This window comes from Carcharhinus amblyrhynchos, chromosome 3 (genome assembly GCF_965287045.1).
Source record: "Carcharhinus amblyrhynchos chromosome 3, sCarAmb.v2.hapA, whole genome shotgun sequence".
Classification (NCBI taxonomy): Eukaryota; Metazoa; Chordata; class Chondrichthyes; order Carcharhiniformes; family Carcharhinidae; genus Carcharhinus; species Carcharhinus amblyrhynchos.
The window spans coordinates 44,207,273-44,225,914 of NC_137326.1; the positions used below are offsets into that span (position 1 = coordinate 44,207,273).

At 39.3% G+C, this 18,642-nt stretch overlaps 1 protein-coding gene across 2 annotated transcripts in view; it reads left to right on the plus strand.

Moving 5' to 3' along the window:
* The window catches only part of LOC145339240 (serine/threonine-protein phosphatase 4 regulatory subunit 2-like), a 58,791-nt gene that overhangs the window by 36,751 nt on the left and 3,398 nt on the right, over window positions 1-18,642 (plus strand). For both annotated transcript variants that reach the window (XM_080183645.1, XM_080183653.1), the window contains exons 4-8: window positions 11,047-11,140; window positions 12,954-12,991; window positions 13,084-13,164; window positions 14,379-14,519; window positions 18,316-18,566. In XM_080183645.1, the coding sequence (XP_080039771.1) occupies window positions 11,047-11,140; window positions 12,954-12,991; window positions 13,084-13,164; window positions 14,379-14,519; window positions 18,316-18,566 (605 nt within the window). The remainder of the gene's footprint in view (window positions 1-11,046; window positions 11,141-12,953; window positions 12,992-13,083; window positions 13,165-14,378; window positions 14,520-18,315; window positions 18,567-18,642) is intronic.

Below are 18,642 nucleotides of genomic sequence, written 5' to 3' on the forward strand. Positions count from 1 at the left end.
ACAACTGAGGCAATTAATTCAACAAAAGGAAATAATGCTAACAAAACTGTGGGGTGGCACAGTGGTTTGATTCCTGGCTTGTGTCACTGTCAGTGTGAAGTTTGCATGTTCTCCCCTGTCTTCTTGGGTTTCCTTCGGGTGCTCTGGTTTCCTCCCACATTCTGAAAGATGCGCTGGTTCGTTGCATTGACCCGAACAAGAGCCGGAATGTGGCGACTAGGGGAATTTCACAGTAGCTTCATTGCAGTGTTAATGTAAGCTTTACTTGTGACTCATAAATAGACTTTAACTTTAACTTTAACAAAACATTACAGTAACATAGTAACAGCTGGACTGTACTCGATAGATAATTTTAGAAAGCACATTTTCAATGCTATAAGCTGAACAGAATTTCATCCTATTGATAGAAACTGGTTTAAAGAAAAAAGCCAGTTGTACAGTTTTTTTGTTTTAGTGATGGGTTATGTAGTTAGCATAAGTAAACCTTAAGATCTGAGCCTTTGGTAACACTGAAGAGCAATTGTAGAATGAAAACTTCTGTTTATGTTTTAAAAGTGCCAAGACCAATGGTATACAATACATTATTTTACATTTAATATTGCATAGTGCCTACAGCGACAGAACAGCCATTTGGCTCAAGAAGTCCATGTGACAATAATAAGTATTCCTTAAAGCATTGGCATACACTGCAACTAATAGGCGTGTGTTTCGAGCAATCGCCAATACGTGCATATAAATAGACAAGCGATGTTAATATTACTCGGGAACAATGAACGTCAGGAGAGTTGGTTTAGTTGTAAACAGAGGACTGGGAAGAGATAGCATAAGAGATTTCAAAGTTCAGTTTTGAAGTTGTAGCTCAATAGAGTGGGGAAACAGCGTGGAGTACTGTTCAAATCAATGTCCAGGATTGGAAACAGTGTGGAGGGGTGTCAATCCAGGAGCTGATCAAGGGACGAAGTATCATTGGGCTCACTGTCAGAGGTACCCAGACTAAGATGTAACATATGCATTTCCACTTATTCTTACAGATGCTCATAGTTTGAAGCAAGAACTGAAGTCTGTATGTCGGTGTGTGTGCTAACATGTTGATTGCACTGAAAATATTTGGCAAAAAACAGTGCACCCCAGCAGATGTTAGAAAGCATGAGGAGCTGGAACACAACAGTTCCCTACTACAGCTGGAGCAGTAAAAAAAAGTTACAGAGCTTTGTGATTGTAATGCCTGAGTAACTGGGATCCTGTATGTAAATGATATTGAGATTGGCAGGCACAGGCTTTTCTAAAACCATGAATTCCCAGCAGCAGATCACTCATGGCTATATTTCCTAATCCAAACAATGATCATTTAAAAATGGTGAGAGTAAATTCCAAAATTGTACTTACCTCCACACTCACTCTGCCCTGTTCTTACCTGGACCCTTCTGCCCAGTAATTGTAAAAGATTGCTGATCCTGTAAATCATCGTATTGTTCTGAAGCAGTATTACAGCCCGGCAACTGGCCACCCTCCTGACTGTGGTCAGAAATGTTGAACAGTAATCTGATATCTAGATCTTGCCACTAGAGAGCTCTATTTGAATAATTTATTATCTTTAATGTAAATCAGAAATGTATTTAATGTGCTTTACCTTGGCTTACTCTAAGTATTTTTGCCGTATGAATCCGAAGCTGACATTTTTAAATAAGTTTTTTCATAAATCTCTGGATTTTTTGTATCAATTGTTGACAAAGGCCTATTTTCTGGAGCTTCTGCAAAGTGCAAATGCCATGGTTCTGAAATCTTTTTGATTGAAGGAACTCTCTTCAAATGAGCTGGTGATCATGGATTCTTGCTGATCTGAATTATACTAATGAATACTAATGAAAAGTGCTACAAGTAAATAGTGTCAGAATGATTTCAAGGTTTGGCCTTGGAGGGAGTGCAGAGGAGGTTTACTAGGCTGATACCGGAGTTGAGGGGGTTGAGCTATGAGGAGAGGCTGAATAAACTAGGCTTGTACTCGTTAGAGTTTAGAAGAATGAGGGGAGATCTCATTGAGACGTATAAGATGATGAATGGGATGGATAGGATAGAGGTGGAAAGACTCTTCCCGCTCAAAAAAGACAGTAGGACTAGGGGGCACAGCCTCAAGATAAAGGGGGGGCAGTTCAGAACGGAGTTGAGGAGGAACTTCTTCACTCAAAGGGTGGTGAATCTCTGGAATTCTCTGCCCGTTGAAGTGGTGGAGGCTGCCTCGCTAAATATTTTTAAGAAGCGGGTTGATGGGTTTTTGATAAGAGAGGGGATTAAGGGTTATGGGGAGAGGGCGGGAAAGTGGAACTGAGCCACGACAGATCAGCCATGATCTTATTGAATGGCGGGGCAGGCTCGAAGGGCCAGATGGCCTACTCCTGCTCCTATTTCTTATGTTCTTATGTTCTTATGAAGCAAGTATTTGCTTAGTTGTCAGTGTGATGAGTGTACCGGTCGTACCTTTCACTGCAGAGTCTTGTCTCCTTTGGCAATAATAGTCAATCTCTACTTTCAGACGGGATCAGAACTTGTATTTTCATGCCCTTGTTTTGATTTTAAATATGATGTAGTTAATTTTTAAAAAATTTCCTCTCTTGACTAAGGCTAAATTCACCTGGCCATTTACCAGCCTTGGTAACTATAGGTCCAGCTGGTACCCACTTTGCACTCCCCTCCTTGATGACATAGTTAGCCTATTCTGTGCTGCACACATGGTGGCCACACTCTGATCCTGCTTCCTGGCTCACACCAAGTCCATCTCTGATCACTGCTCATTCATTTACACTTGGCCTCAGTGACCTGGGTGTTCATCCACTCGTATAGCCAGCCTTGCTCGGTTAGCACTTTCACGTTAATTACCAAAGTTGCTTTGGACCCTGAGGCATCCACGAGAACCGTTCAACAAGCAGGCAATAAATGAAGTGGGTGAAAGAACAGAGGAAGCTGGAAAAACTGAGCAGTTCTGTTGGCATCTATTGGGAGAAACATGGTTAACGTTTCAAGTCATGGACTCTATGTTGGAACTGAAAGATTGACCAATGAGCTGCAAAGAAACAAGTACTGATGGCTGAAGGGCCTACTGCTGTACTACTGTTTATTGCTTTCTGACTTTGTTCACGTGTGCAGTACTCTGGGTCGGGTTTAACATGGGGAAAACCCTGGGAAGTTTAGTTTTTATTATGCTAAAACGAAAAGATAACTTAAGCATTTTGGTTTCAAATCTTTACTGATAATTCAGATTGGTCCTACAATTCAAAATTTCAAAATTCTATTGCTGACTCATACAATTCAGTCCGGTTTTGCACCATTAAAGATGGTAGCCCAACAGCAAGCGGTGGGCATCTCGTAGTCGAGTAGGAAAAATTTACAGGAGGAGGCCATTCTGATTGTTACATCTTAGCTGGCCCATTAAAAGAGCATTCTGAACCTCAACAATTCTCAACTCAAAATTTCTGCTCCTACTGTACAGGATGTTGCAAGAGGATTGGAATATAAGAGTAATGTCTCGCTGCAGTTGTATAGGGTTTTGGTGAATCACATCTGCAGTACTGTGTGCAGTTTTGGTTTCCACATTTAGCAATTAGGATATATTCTTGCTTTGGAGGTAGCACAGCAAACGTTCACTAGATTGTCCCTGGGATGAGAGAGACAGTAAATTGGGCGTATATTCTGTGGAGTTTAGAAGAATGAGACAATCTCCTTGAAAGCCACAACATTCTGAAGAGATTTGATAGGGTGGATTGTTTCCATTGGTCAGGGAATCGAAAACACAGCAAGCACAGTCTCATGATAAGGGGCTGCTCATTTAGGATTAAGATGAGAAGAAATTTCTTCACTGAAACAGGTTGTGAATCTTTGGAATTCTCTACTACAGAGAGTTGAGGAAATTGAACTGTTGAATGCATTTAAGTATGAGAGACAGATTTTTTGGGGCCTCAGTGAATTGAGGGATTGGGTGAACTAGCGGGAAAACTGAATTGAAACTCAAGATCAGCCATAACCTGTTGTGTTCTTTTGTGAATTTAGATATATGTGAAGATCAATGCAAAGTATTTATTTAATTCTTTAACCATGTCCTCAGCCTATCTTTAAGTTGTTAATCGGCCAGATGTTTTCCTTGTTAATCCTTTACATTTCATATGCTTATGAAATGTTATTGGGTGCGATATAATGTTGCCTGTTAACCTTTTCTCTAAGCTCTTTATCCGTCATTAATGTTTTCAATTCTTTCTTGTACTTGCCATTTTCCTGGTTATTTCCTAAAACTTGCTCCTGACATAAAAGAAAACTGAAGTTTATGACAACTTTTATTCCATTTGTCACTAATGGCACATTAACCATAGATGTTTCATCTTTTCCCTGCAGTGGAATGTAATAAAAATCCACTTGCATCTCTTTCATCAAGTTGTAACTTTCTCGAGGGTTTTTACAGCGACACTGAGGGTTTTGTGTGCAAGTTTTCATCAGTTCAAAGATTTTCCATTGATTAGAGCCAGGAGAACCTCAACAGCACACCTTATGGAGAAACAAAGAATCACTGACAACAACTTCTAAATTTCTGTGTTGAACTGCACAGATGCAGATTCCTAAAGTTGCCGTAGGTTTCAGAGGATTAATAATGCCAAACACTGACCTTTCACCTCCTTTACCACTTCTTCCCAGCTGGAATTTGTTTCTGGGAGAAATGTGTGGATGCAAAACATTGGCGTTCGTGAAAGTGTTTCTACTGCCTAATTTACATTGAAGTCCTTTCAGTGGTAGCATTGCAAGTCAAGTCTGTTAAATGTGTTGTAAGCACATGCATTCAATACAAGTGAGAAATAAAATTGTCTATCTACCTGTGTAATCTAATTAACTGCACTGACCAGAATTATTAAATTAAAATTGACATTTGATGTCTAATTTCTGTTATTTAAATCTTCAGTTTTAGCTTTTAGTTCCACTGGATTAGATTTCAATGTTTGACTGTTAGGATAACTCACATTTCTTGTAATGGGCAGAAACTTTGAAACTCTGTTTGAAATTTGCCTTCATACTAGCATAAAATCTCCAGGGCATTGCGGAACGCCAAAGGCTGGTGAAGGTGGACTGTGTCTGTTTCATTGTATAATATGATATTGCGTCACATGTAAATTATTCATGTAAATAATTTACATGTGATGCATGTCACATGTAAATAAAATAGTCCCAGTCCAAGTGTTGGCAGTTTTGAAAACTTTAATTTTAGATTTGCCCTAGGCAGAGCCTACAGAGCTACTTTATGCAAAGCATATCTAAAAAGTTGATCTTCAGAGGTGTTCATCGTTGGTGTTAATTAGTCATCCTTCCTGGAGTTATGGTGTAATCAGTGTTGTGTTGACAAGTTTATTTTTTTGTTGTAAATGTTCAGTGACGTACATCCCATTTGTCTTGCATGACATCTTTGATTCCATACAGTATAATTAACATTCAGTCCCATATTGAAGGGATCCGGTCATTCACTATGTTGGGACAATTTGTGCATGAGAGCTGGCAGGTATCTTTAGTTTTGGTATGACAAGCATTATTGCTGTGACTGACGTACTTAATCTATTGTGTTGTATTTCAGTAACAGTTCAGATAGCGAGATTGAAGTAGTGCTTTGCGTTTAGCATGTATTTCTTGACATATATAGTACGCAACAGTTTCAACAACTTTGTCCGTTTGGCCGAATGAATAATACTGATTATGCAGGCTGATGTGAAGCTTCAATCAGCTTTTTAACCTGAGCACCTGCAGGTGTCAGTTAGTTGTTGTACAGTATTAAATTGGAACATCAGTGAACTTATGAAACAATGCACTGATACATTTTTGTTTAATGTACTTCGTTGTTTTGGCCTAATCAAAATGAATTGACATCATATCAAAATTTGTCTACGATTTCTTGCATAAACTGTTTTAATCACCATCATTTTTGTGTAGTCCAAAAATGCTGTCTAAATGCTTTCCCTTGCACAGATATGGCAGTAATTTGCTTTATGTTTCTGGAAACAACAGCCACTTTCCAATTCTCAGAAGGCTGAACAAGCGCTTAATAGTTTTCTGTTGGGAAAGTTGGCATTATTTTCAGTTATTAGCAAATAGATTCAGCTGCTTTTTCAATGATGTTATTTGTGCATCATGTCAGCGTTTCTCTATCAATGCTACTGTGTAGATTGGAGAGGCCAGTGATGGTGTTTGAAATTAAATTCCATTAAAAATTGACCCCATCAACTTTAATATATTAATTGGTATCATTTGTCATTTTAGCGCTTAGAATTTTTGCATCCCTTGGTTAACAAACAAATGCAGGAGGTGGGAGGGAAAATGTAATTGTCAGTCTGATTTAATTATATGTAGCTTTACTTTTAGAGATTAAATCTTAATGATTCAAAATTACAGGATGATAAAAATGTTCATCTCTGCAACTATAATTTGTTGTCACCCAATGATAGTTGTTGCTTTAGTTTTGAGATCTGTTAGATTGAACATATTGTAACAACTTAGATTAAATTAAGTTTAATTGCTTAACCAGTCATGTTAAATTTGTGCACCTAAAATTTACACTCGGTGAAAATGAAGTTTAAATTGTTCATCAACTGAAACATGGCCAAAAATTCGGACGGCTTCAGTTATTTTCAATTGTAAAGTAATTTAAATTTGCTTAATTGGAGTATTTCTCTAAGATTGTCAATTTTCTTTGTTACGTTAGAAATGCTACTACTTTCCCCAGATGGAGAAAAGTATATTGGTATGCTTACTTGTGGCTAAGAAGAGACAAGAGAATTGCTTACTTTTTCAGCTAATGTGTAACATATCATGAACAGAAATGGGAGTACTTGTAGGAAATTTGAGAAAGGAAGCAAATTTGAAGAAATGGACAGAACTGCAACTGGTCTTTCTTGAAGATGTTGTCTCAAATTTTTTTTCCTGTCTGGGGTAACAGAATTTACTTAGTTTTAAGATTTAATTTGGGGAGCAGTTCTGCTGTGCGACCAGCTGATTGGTATGCTTTTGCTTGGCATATTTGTTTTTAATATATTTCCCTGGAGAGACATTGCATTGCTGTTCTAAAGTGCATTTAATGGAGTTGCAAACATTCTTAATTGTATGACTTTTGTTAACTTGTGCCCTTCAGTAGATATGGCGTGTACTAGAGAATTTGATCTTGTTTATCTGTGTTAATTTCTTCCTTTTAACCTTTGATCAGATTTCAGCAAAGGTTCATGCTGCCATGTCATACTGAATTTCCTTTGCAAGTGTGTATGCTGGGAACTGTGTACAATATGGCTTGGTTACTTTTACCCATGAACAATGTTAAAAGAAAGGGACTTGCATTTATGCAGGACTTTTCATGACCATCGAATGTCTCAATGTGCTTTTCCAGCCAATGAAGTACTTCTGAAGCATAATCGCTTGAAATGTTGGAAATCCAGTAGCCATTTAACACACAACTAGTGTTTAACACAATTTAACACAAATACTCTTGAGGGAAAGGTAAAAATGATGAAAAGAGGAAAGATGGCAAATGGTCATGGGTGCCAAATACCAAGGGTTTTTTTAAAGATTTGTTTTATTTGGACTTACTTTAGTGATTTTCTTCTTGCGGAAGTGCAATTTAAGTTAGTTGGGATGCTTTGTTCTCTACGTATATTCCACACGACAGAAACAAAAGTTTCTATAAATATAGACTGGGGCTTTAATTGAATCAGTATTCCACAATGCTTTCTTCAATGTTAAAATAGTTGAATATTGTAATAACTTTGCAACACTAGTCTAGAATCAAATATACGAATGTATCAGAAATGGTTCCACTTCAATTTACTCATACCTTCAAAGCAATATTGTAATAACTTTAATGCTTATATTGAACACTGTATAAAATAACATGTAATGCTTTGAATATTTTCCAAAATCGGTTGTTTTTATCACCATTGCTCTTTCAAGTTTAGTTGGTGGCACTGGTTTCTGAGTCGAGTTATGGGTTCAAGTCCTGTTGTAGTGATTCTAGCACATAAATGTCTAGGCCTGACTCAAATACAGTACTGAGGGAGGTACCATCTTCCGGTTAAGGCCCTGTCACCTGCCTCAAGTGGATATTTGCATACTGTTTTGAAGGAGAGCAGAGGTTGTCCTGGCCCATATGACCCCTCAATCAAGGTCACTTCTTAAACATCTGATCATTATTACTGCAGTTTGTTGGAGCTTACAATGCACAAATTGACTACTATGTTTGCTGTGTTACAACAGTGACTATACTTCCTTGGTCATTAAGTGCTTTGTGATGTCTTGAGGTTGTGAAAGCTGACATGTTAAAGCAAGCATTTTTTTTCTTTCTAATTTAGTATAAAAATTGTAGTCCATTGAAGCAAATCTGCCTTTTCCTGTTCATGTGAATTTGTTTCTGTTGCTTGAAATAAAATTGATTATTTCGGCCCCTTTCTCGGTTGCTGATGTCAGAATCAGTGAAACTTTATCCCTGGTCCGTATAAATAGTTGCAAATATTGATTAATTCAGCCATGCGCCTGACAAGCCATTGCTACATTGCTTGGGGTGTAATTTTTTAGCTTTTGGGAGGTGGGGATATTCTAATGGACAATGTAGCAAAAAGAGCACTTTTTTTGTGGAAATTTGAAATTAAACCCCTTTTTACGACAACAGTTTTGTGTATTTTTCTGGAGTGGTTTGTTAAATTGTGATTTAGTGACTATGGGATTTGTGTTTTTTCCCAAAATTCTTCCAAAACTGTCAGTCATTAAAATGTTTAAGAAAAAAATCTTGCTGCTATTTTGTGCCTTTCATGCCGTGAAGTTCTCCAGAGCCCTTCTCAGCTAATGTGTTACCTCTAAAATGTAATCGTTGTTTAATATTAAGGAAGATGTCAGTCAATTTGGACATAAGAAGGTCCTACAAACAGTGTGAGATGAATGATTTGCTAATGTTTTTTTCTGTTGTTGATTGAGGGTAATATTAACCAGGATACTGGGGGAGCTTTCAAAAGATCCTAATTACAATAAGTCCCCACTTAAAGTTGTGGTAGCATTCCCAATAAGTGAAACAACTTGGTCAATCATAGCTTCCCATAGTTAGATTTGGGTTCCTTCAAACATTTCTTGACCAAAAGAACAATCTTCAAGTTGAAACACGATATTGTGCATATGCAGCATTCCTGGTTGGAATAACTAAAATAAATGACCACATGTAACAGAAATACCGTATAAATTAATGTTGGCAAGTGCGAGGTGGTCCACTTTGGTAGGAATAATGGTAGGAAGGATTATTATTTACGTGGAGAAAAACTGCAGCAGGCGACGGTGCAGAGGGACCTCGGGGTCCTTGTGCATGAGTCGCAAAACCCCAGCTTGCAGGTGCAGCAGGTGGTCAGGAAGGCAAATGGGATGCTGGCCTTCATCGCGAGGGGGATTGAATATAAAAGTAGGGAGGTCTTGCTGCGGCTGTATAGGGCATTGGTGAGGCCGCAGCTGGAGTACTGTGTGCAGTTTTGGGCGCCGTACTTAGGCAAGGATATTTTGGCCTTGGAGGGAGTGCAGAGGAGGTTTACTAGGCTGATGCTGGAGTTGACGGGGTTGAGCTATGAGGAGAGGCTGAATAAACTAGGCTTGTACTCATTAGAGTTTAGAAGAATGAGGGGAGATCTCATTGAGATGTATAAGATGATGAATGGGATGGATAGGATAGAGGTGGAGAGACTCTTCCCGCTCAGAAAGGACAGTAGGACTAGGGGGCACAGCCTCAAGATAAAGGGGGGGGGCGGTTTAGAACAGAGTTGAGGAGGAACTTCTTCACTCAAAGGGTGGTGAATCTCTGGAATTCTCTGCCCGTTGAAGTGGCGGAGGCTATCTCGCTAAATATTTTTAAGACGTGGGTTGATGGATTTTTGATAAGAGAGGGGATTAAGGGTTGTGGGGAGAGGGCAGGAATGTGGAACTGAGCCACGACAGATCAGCCATGATCTTATTGAATGGCGGGGCAGGCTCGAAGGGCTGGATGGCCTACTCCTGCTCCTATTTCTTATGTTCTTAAATTCAAATCCATTTCCTTCTCCCAGGCTCCCTCACTTTGCCCAATCTCTCTCTCCCTCTCAGCCTTCGCACTTTCTCTGCCTCCCTTGCCCACTCTGCCTCACTATTTTTCCTACTCTCTGCCTCACTCTTTGTTTTTCCATCGTTTCTTTTTTCCATTGCGACTCTTTCTCTTTTCAGTTTTGTCTCTTACTTTCCCACTGTTTCTCTCATAAGAACACATAAGAACATAAGAGCAGGAGTCTCCCTCTGTTTTTTCCCTCTGCCTCCACCTCCATTCCTGCCAACTGTCTTTTGTACCCACTCCTGTGCACCCATCTCTCTACTCTGTGCCTGCCTCTTCTCTTCCCCCTCCATGCCCACCACCTCATCCCACTTCACGGCCTGGCTCCCCTTCCAAGACCGCTCCCCCCTCTCGGTGCACTCCTTCCCCCCTACCCCCACACTTCCTGGTGTGCTCCCTTGTTTTCCCCCTACCCCTTCCTGGTGCCTTCCCTCTTTTCCCTCCCCTCTTCTTGTCTGCACTCCCTTGTTGCGTCCCCTCTCTTGCCCCTTCCTCCCCTCCCTTGTTTCTCCCCTCCTCACTGGCCTGCTCCCTCATTCCTCCCCTCCCCTCCCCTGATCTGTCCCCCTCACTTCTTCTCTCCCCCACACCCCCTTGCTCTGCTCTCACTTTCTGTTGGCCTTTCTTTTCTCCACTGAGTCTGTTGGGGATTTTGTCTGCTTGCCATAGTTGTTATGCAAGCTGTGGTCTAGATCAGTGAGAGATGGGAGCAAATTTTAAAATGAGAATCTGAGGATTTGGGTTCAAGGTTTTAATAAACTTCAGTGTTGATACATACTATTATAAATAATCTTAACATATTTCCACACAAACTTAAAATGTAACTGTTTTGAAATTCCTGCTATGCCTTCCGAATACACCATTTGTTCCCCGTTCTTTTGTTGCATGTTCTGGTTAATGCATAACATACTTGTTTGTATCTGCAGTATTCCCTTCACTATCCAGCGTTTATGTGAGCTGCTTACAGATCCTAAGAAGAATTACACTGGGACAGACAAATTTCTCAGGGGAGTTGAAAAGGTAACCAAGGATTGAGATCTGTCCTTTTTATCACTAAGCCTAGGTTTTACCAGTTGAAGTTCTGTCAAGTTATCAAAAGATTCAGGGTGATAAGTGAAATAACATTGAGACTCCAATTAAGAGTTCTGTTTCTTCCAAGTTGTTCTTCCCCCAACTATTGTCAGGAAATTGTTGACTCTTCAGCAATTTAATTTGATTGCCTATCTTGTTGTGTACATTAGCTTCACGAAATTGCTCAGAGATTGCCTTTTATTTACCCTTTTTAAGTTTGCAATAAATACAAATACTTGCATCTGAATTCCAGCTCTGCTTAATGCCACTGGAGGGTTTACCATTGAATCTGAAATAATAACATTTAAAACCAAACGTACCACTGATTTCCTTGCAAAGAAATATGGCCTTTTGCCCATAAAGGAAAGCTACTCATAACCAGAAAAAGCTTTAAATGATCACTAACTTTTTTGTATTTAAAAAAAATGTAAGCAGGGTTGATTTGTGCTGACAATGTTGGTTTTGAAATTATCAGAACATGGGCTTAGCAGTGGCCATTCAGTCCCCTAAGCCTGCTGTGCTGTTTAATGCTTGAACTATACCTTGACTCCATTTACTTTTTTACCAAAGAAAGATCTATCAGTGTGATGAACATTTCCGTTCACCCAATATCCAGAGCCTTTTTGGGGGAAAGGATTTCCAGTAACCTCTGCATGAGGAAGTGGTGACTGATCTCATTCCTGAAAAGTCTAATTTTAACATGCTCCATTGTTTTAGCTCTTCTATCAGAGAAAATGCTCTGTCTGCATCTAATCATTTTAAATACTTTAAGTCTCCAAGCTTAAGGAAATGCCTGTCAAGTTTCTTGTAATTTATTCCTTTAAACACTAATGTGATTCTGATGAATCTGCAATGTCACCACTCCCTGGGTCAAAATGCCCCTACAGAAGTGTGGTGCCCCCAGTTCAATGCCATTTACCAGAAAAGAGCTAACTCAGGTCCTTTGCAATTCGGCCATCCTCTCCTCACTTCTTTGATTTTGTGCACATCCAATAGCTTTAGGTGATTGATGTGCATGAACGCTCAAATCCCATTGCAACTCTTCAACTCCTGGTCTCTTCAGTCTGACTTCATCAGGCCTAGAGTGGATGATTTCCCCCCCCCCGACCCTTCCTAGTTGAAGTCATCTGCTGGACTTTTGTCCACTTCCTGTTCTCAGCCTTACAATTTACAGTGCCTCCTAACTTTTGCATTTGTAAATTAGATTTCATCTAAGTCATATGTGGTAAAGATTGCTGGGGCACACTTTTTTCTCTACATTCCTTTCAACTGTATCTCCCAAATAATTATTGATCCATGTTCCAGGATCATCCTCAATGTCATGTATTTTCATTTATACAATCTGTTATGCAGAACTTTCTCAGAAGCCTTATTTGAACGCTTCCCTATCCACCAGTTGATTGTCCTCCTCAAATCGGAGTTGTCGATTGCTAGCCATATCTATCCTGTTGTCAAATAGCAATTTTAAAGCTTTTCTTTCACTGTTGTTTTCAGTGATACTCCTGTTCGGTCAATCGAATGTGATTGTGGCCCATTGCCGCCTCCTTGCTCCTTTTTAGTTAGTCATGAAGGGTATCAAGAAGGCACTTTATCTGGATATATCTTGGGGAGAAGTCTTCCATCATGACTGCTCTTGATCTCAACTTGAATATCTGGGAATACTACCTCTAAGACTTTGTTGTTGAAATGTTTTAAAATTAATGATTTTAAATGCAAACATTTATTTTCTTTAGTCATATATGCTCTTTTTGTAAATTTACAGAATGTTATGGTTGTCAGCTGTGTGTACCCCTCTACAGAGTAAGTAAAATTTCAATAATTTATGGTGCATGCTTTTTATTCAAGAATCATTTAATATTTCAAAGTTTTAACATTTTGGATAATTTCTTCAGGAAGTACAACTTTGGCTCAAATAGTTTGAATCGAGTGAATGGCATCATGCTATCAGGAAGCCACACTGGTTATACAGACAGGTGAGCCATTGTGTTTTTTTGTGATGTTTCAGTTGTTTCCAAGGGATTGGCTTTTTTAATTCCCTCAGCTGAAATAGTAGGTGGCCCAGGCCGAAAACAACTTGTGTCATTCCTTGGTACTTTCCTTAAAAGCATGCTTACAAGGCCAGACTTGATTCCAAATGTGGCAGATAGCATTGATAGATAATTGAAGCTTGTAGCTCCAAGATAAGTTATTGTCTACTATTCGCTCTACAAAGTGAACCTTGCACGTTTTTTTTAATTTGATTGCTTGACTATTTGAACTGTGAATACTTTGGAAATGGCTGTTACATTTTATACCTTGCTGTACATTAAATTCCAGGTTTGTTTTCTGTTTAACAACTGTTGGGGCATTTGTGAAAAGTATCTTCTTGTTGTCCAATTACTGTAGAACTCTTGTGGGCGCTTAACATCTAAGCTGTTACTGAACAAGAAATTGGGGTGGACTTAATTCATACCTGTAGATCTTTCCTGCACACTTCCTCTACAGCTGTTATCAACAGGCAAGAGAGGAAAGGAAATGTAAACATACTAAAGTAGCAGTGAATGTGAGACATCATGTAATTTTCAGTGAGAGTAGGAAATTTCAAGTATAGAACAGGTATGGTTTTAGCTGCGAAATGCTCTCATTTGTACGTAAAATCTGATTATTTCATAGTGCCAGTGATTGTGCAGGGTGTTGTGTCATGCCATAGGTTAATCCTTGAAGTGAAATTTGCATTGTTCCTCTGAGCCTAAAAATAAGTTGCACATGTTAAAAGTTAAATAGGTTTTAATTTTCTTTGAGCCACAGGGTTTAATTTTATTCACTTAGTGAGTGGTTTAATATGTTGGTGCTGTAAAAGAATTCCAGGAAGAAAATCAAAATATATGCCCTCTGGTGGTAATGCAGATTGGTGATCTGAATTCACCTTAGTTTGGTATAGGACATGACTGAGATGCTTGGACAGTTTTTTTTAAAGCATAATTAACTGGATTCAGTTTCTTTAAGCACGTAGCTAAATGTGGAGCATCATTTAGTTCACAAGCTTAAAAAAAAGGCAATGCTCAAAATTGTCTTGAATATTCAAAATTTGTACCAACATACTTTGATGAGCCATTGCTTTGTCTTATTGGATCAGATGACTATCTTGTGTGTTTATCTCATGTAGTTCAGTGGAATCTAAATTTTGAAGTACTTGCTTTTCTCACAGATCTAATATAAATGGTCCTGGTACACCAAGACCTCTGAGCCGATCAAAGGTTTCACTATCAAGCCCCTTAACAACAAATGGTTTGCCGGACAGCTCTGATAGAGAAATAAATGTGCAACCAACGGAAGACAAATCTCACAGGTATATTTTCTAAATCCTTGAACGGATTTGGTAACCTTTAAAACACGTAAAATAGTTCTTTGCTTGTGGTAGAATGTAGAAGTTTTTTTTAACCTTGTTGAGGACCAATATAAATTAGTAATTTCTGTTGGAAATATTAATACAATAAATATACTAGCTGCAAGACACATATACACATATATTTTGAGCAGTCGCATAAACATTCGAAAATTGGCCACTACATTCATCTTTGAAATATTAGTGTACTTCATGTAAAATGCTACATTGCACTAAGTTTCCAAAAGAATCCATGTAATCCTCAGCAGACAACGGAAATATTATATTTACCATATTCCAGCACCATAGAAAAGCATGAAACAGATTTGATTGAAATGTGTTAGATTGTAATGGGCAACAATGAAAAAATAAACAGCTACTGTACACAAGACAAAATAGAGGCAGAAGTAGGCCAGGAGGCCCTTCAAGCCTGCTCTACCATTCAATATGATCATGACTGATCTATGCCAGCCTCAACTCCTTTTCTGTATTGTTTTTCTCCCTGTTCCTTGATCTATCAAATATTTATCCATCTCCATTTTAAATGCATAGAGTCATAGAGGTTTACAGATGGAAACAGGCCTTTCGGCCTAACTTTTCCATGCTGCCCTTTTTTTTATATACCCCTAAACTAATCCCAATTGCCCACATTTGGCCCATATCCCTCTCTAACCATCTTACCCACGTAACTGTCTAAATGCTTCTTAAAAGACAATTGTACATGTCTGTACTACTACCTCTGGCAGCTTGTTACAGATACTTACCACCCTCTGTGTGAAAAAATTGCCCTTCTGGACACTTCAGTATCTCTCCCCTCTCACCTTAAACCTATGCCCTCTAGTTTTAGACTCCCCTACCTTTGGGAAAAGATATTGACTATCTAGCTGATCTATGCCCCTCATTACTTTATAGACTTCTATAAGATCACCCCTCAGCCTCCTACGCTCCAGAACAAAAAGTCCCAGACTATCCAGTCTCTCCTTATAACTTAAACCATCAAGTCCCAATAGCATCCTAGTAAATCTTTTCTGCACTCTTTGTAGTTTAATATCCTTTCTGTAATAGGGTACCCAGTATTCCAAGTGTGGCCGTACCAATGTCTTGCACAATTTCAGCAAGGTGTCCCAACTCCTGTATTCATGTTTTGACTGATGAAACCAAGCATGCCAAATGCTTTCTTCACTGTGTCCACGTGTGACTTCACTTCCAAGGAGCTATGAACATGTACCTCTAGATCTCTTTGTTCGGTAACTCTCCCCAACACCCTACTGTTAACTGAGTAAGCCCTGCCCTGGTTCAATCTACCAAAATGTATCGTCTTGCATTTGTCTAAATTAAACTCCCTTTGCCATTTGTCAACCCGTTGGCCCAATTGATCAAGATCTCATTGCAATCGGAGATAACTTTCTTCACTGTCCACTATGCCACCAAACTCGATGTCATCTGCAAACTTACTAACCATGCCTCCTATATTCTCATCCAAATCATTAATATAAACGATAAATAACAGTGGACCCAACACTGATCCCTGAGGCACACTGCTGGTCACAAGCCTCCAGTTTGAAAAACAGCCTTCTATAACCGCCCTCTGGCTTCTGTCAAGAAGTGGAGATGCCGGCGTTGGACTGGGTTAAACGCAGTAAGAAGTCTCTCAACACCAGGTTAAAGTCCAACAAGTTTATTTGATAGTAAACCCACAAGCTTTCAGGGTTTGCCTCTTCATCAGGTGAGTGGAGCGTTCTGGTCTCAAACAGAACATATAAAGGCACACGGGTAAACATTCTCCAAGGCGACCTTCACGACATACAAAAGAGCAGCTTCGCTGAGCAGAAACTGATAGCCAAGTTCCGCACACATGAGGATGGCCTTTTTGGGATTTTGGGTTCATGTCACACTATCTGTAACCCCTATGAGTTGCCTGGGCTTGCAACATCTCACTTACTGTCCTGTCTGGAGACAATACACATCTCTTTAACCTATGCTTAATGCTGTTTCCGCTCACATTGTCTGCACCTTTAAGAATTGATTAGCTGTAAAGACTTGCATTCTAATCAGTATTCTGTAAACTGTGGGTGCCTTTATGTGCTCTGTTTGAGACCAGAACTCTCCACTCACCTGATGAAGGGGCAAACCCCGAAAGCTTCTGGGTTTACTATCAAATAAACTTGTTGGACTTTAACCTGGTGTTGTGAGACTTCTTAATCTATTAAGAAGCCAACTTTCTATCCATTCAGATACTTCACTCTGGATCCTGTGAGATTTAACCTTCTGCCATGTGGTACCTTGTCAAAGGCCTTGCTAAAGTCCATGTAGACAACATCAACTGCACTGCCCTCATCTATCTTCTTGGTTAACCCTTCAAAAAACTCAATCAAATTTGTGAGACATGATTTTCCACACACAAAGCCATGCTGATTGTCCCTATGCAGTCTTTGCGTCTCTAAATGCCTGTAGATCCTGTCTCTCAAAATACCTTCCAACAACTTATCCACCACCGGTGTGAGGCTCACTGGCCTGTAGTTCCCAGGCTTTTCCCTGCAGCCCTTTTTAAACAAAGGCACAACATTAGCCACTCTCCAATCTTCGGGCACCTCATCCGTGACTATTGATGATTCAAATATTTTAGCTAGGGGACAAGCAATTTCCTCCCTAGCCTCCCACAATGTCCTGGGATACATTTCATCAGGTCCCGGGATTTATCTACCTTGATGCGCTTTAAGACTTCAAGCACATCTTTCTCTGTAATATGTACACTCCTCAAGACTTCACTATTTATTTCTCCAAGTTTCCTACCATCTCTGCTTTTCTCAACAGTAAATACTGATGAGAAATATTCATTTAGGATCTCACCCATCCCTTGTGGATCCACACATAGATGACCTTGTTGATTATTAAGAAGCCCTACTCTCTCCCTTTTTAGTCTTTTGCCCTTTATGTATTTGTAGAAGCTCTTTGGATTCTCCTTTGCCTTACCTGCCAATCTTGTGTCCCCTTTTTGCCCTCCCGATTTCTCTCTCAACTTTACTCTTATACCCCCTATACTCTTCAAGGTTCTAATGATCCTGACTCTACTCCCCTTTGGGGCAGCAAATTCCAGAGATTCACCACACCTTGAGAAGTATTTTTATTGTATTAATATTATGCCTACAGCTAGCTGACTCAAATATTTATAAGAAAAAGGAAGTTTGCATTTACATGGTACCTTAATGACTGCAGGCCACCCCAAAGCATATTTTTGAAGTGTAGTCACTATTGTCATGTAGGAAATGTAGTAGCTAGTTAAAGCACAGCAAACTCTCTCAAACAGCAATGCAATAATGACCAGATGATCAACCTTCTCATGATTGAAGAATAAGTATTGTCCAAGCTACCAGCAGTAAAACTTGTCTTTTTTTACAAAATAATGCAAAAAGGGGAAGCAGAATAATGTGTGTGTTACAATGCATAAAATTAATATTATAAAACTGAGCAGCAGTAGTTTAGCTCTTCTACTTTTGAACCCGATTGTGTGAATAGAAGTGGCATTAACCATCCAATTGTGACAATCACAGTTGAACAACAATGTGTGTAAGATTTTACTGACCTAAAGATAATAGTAAATCTGTTTTGAGAGTTATGCTTCTGGGTTTGGAGCAGAATGAAGGGGCAGGTCTGTACTATTAAAATTGATTATGTTCCTAAGCTTTTGACTTTATTCAAGCTGTCTTTGACCTGTGTACAAATTGTGACATTGACTGCACGTTTTATTGTTTTTAAACAGTGATTCACCTACATCCCATGGAGAAGATATTCATAGTAACTGTTCGAAAAATAAACATTTAGAGGACACGATGGAAGCTGAGGCACCTGAGGTAAAACGACTGAAATTTGACACAGAAAATGAGGAGGAAGAGGAGCCTGTACATTCTGAGAGTTCTTCAGAAATGCCTGAAGAAACTGAAAACACAGAAAAGCAGGAAGAAGCCAAAGATGAGAACGAATGGACTGATCCGGTTAATACAGATAAACAAGGTACTGGATACCTTCCTGAATGGTGTTGTCAGACTTTTTACTGTGTATAAAGTAGTACAGTAGCCAGCTAGAATCA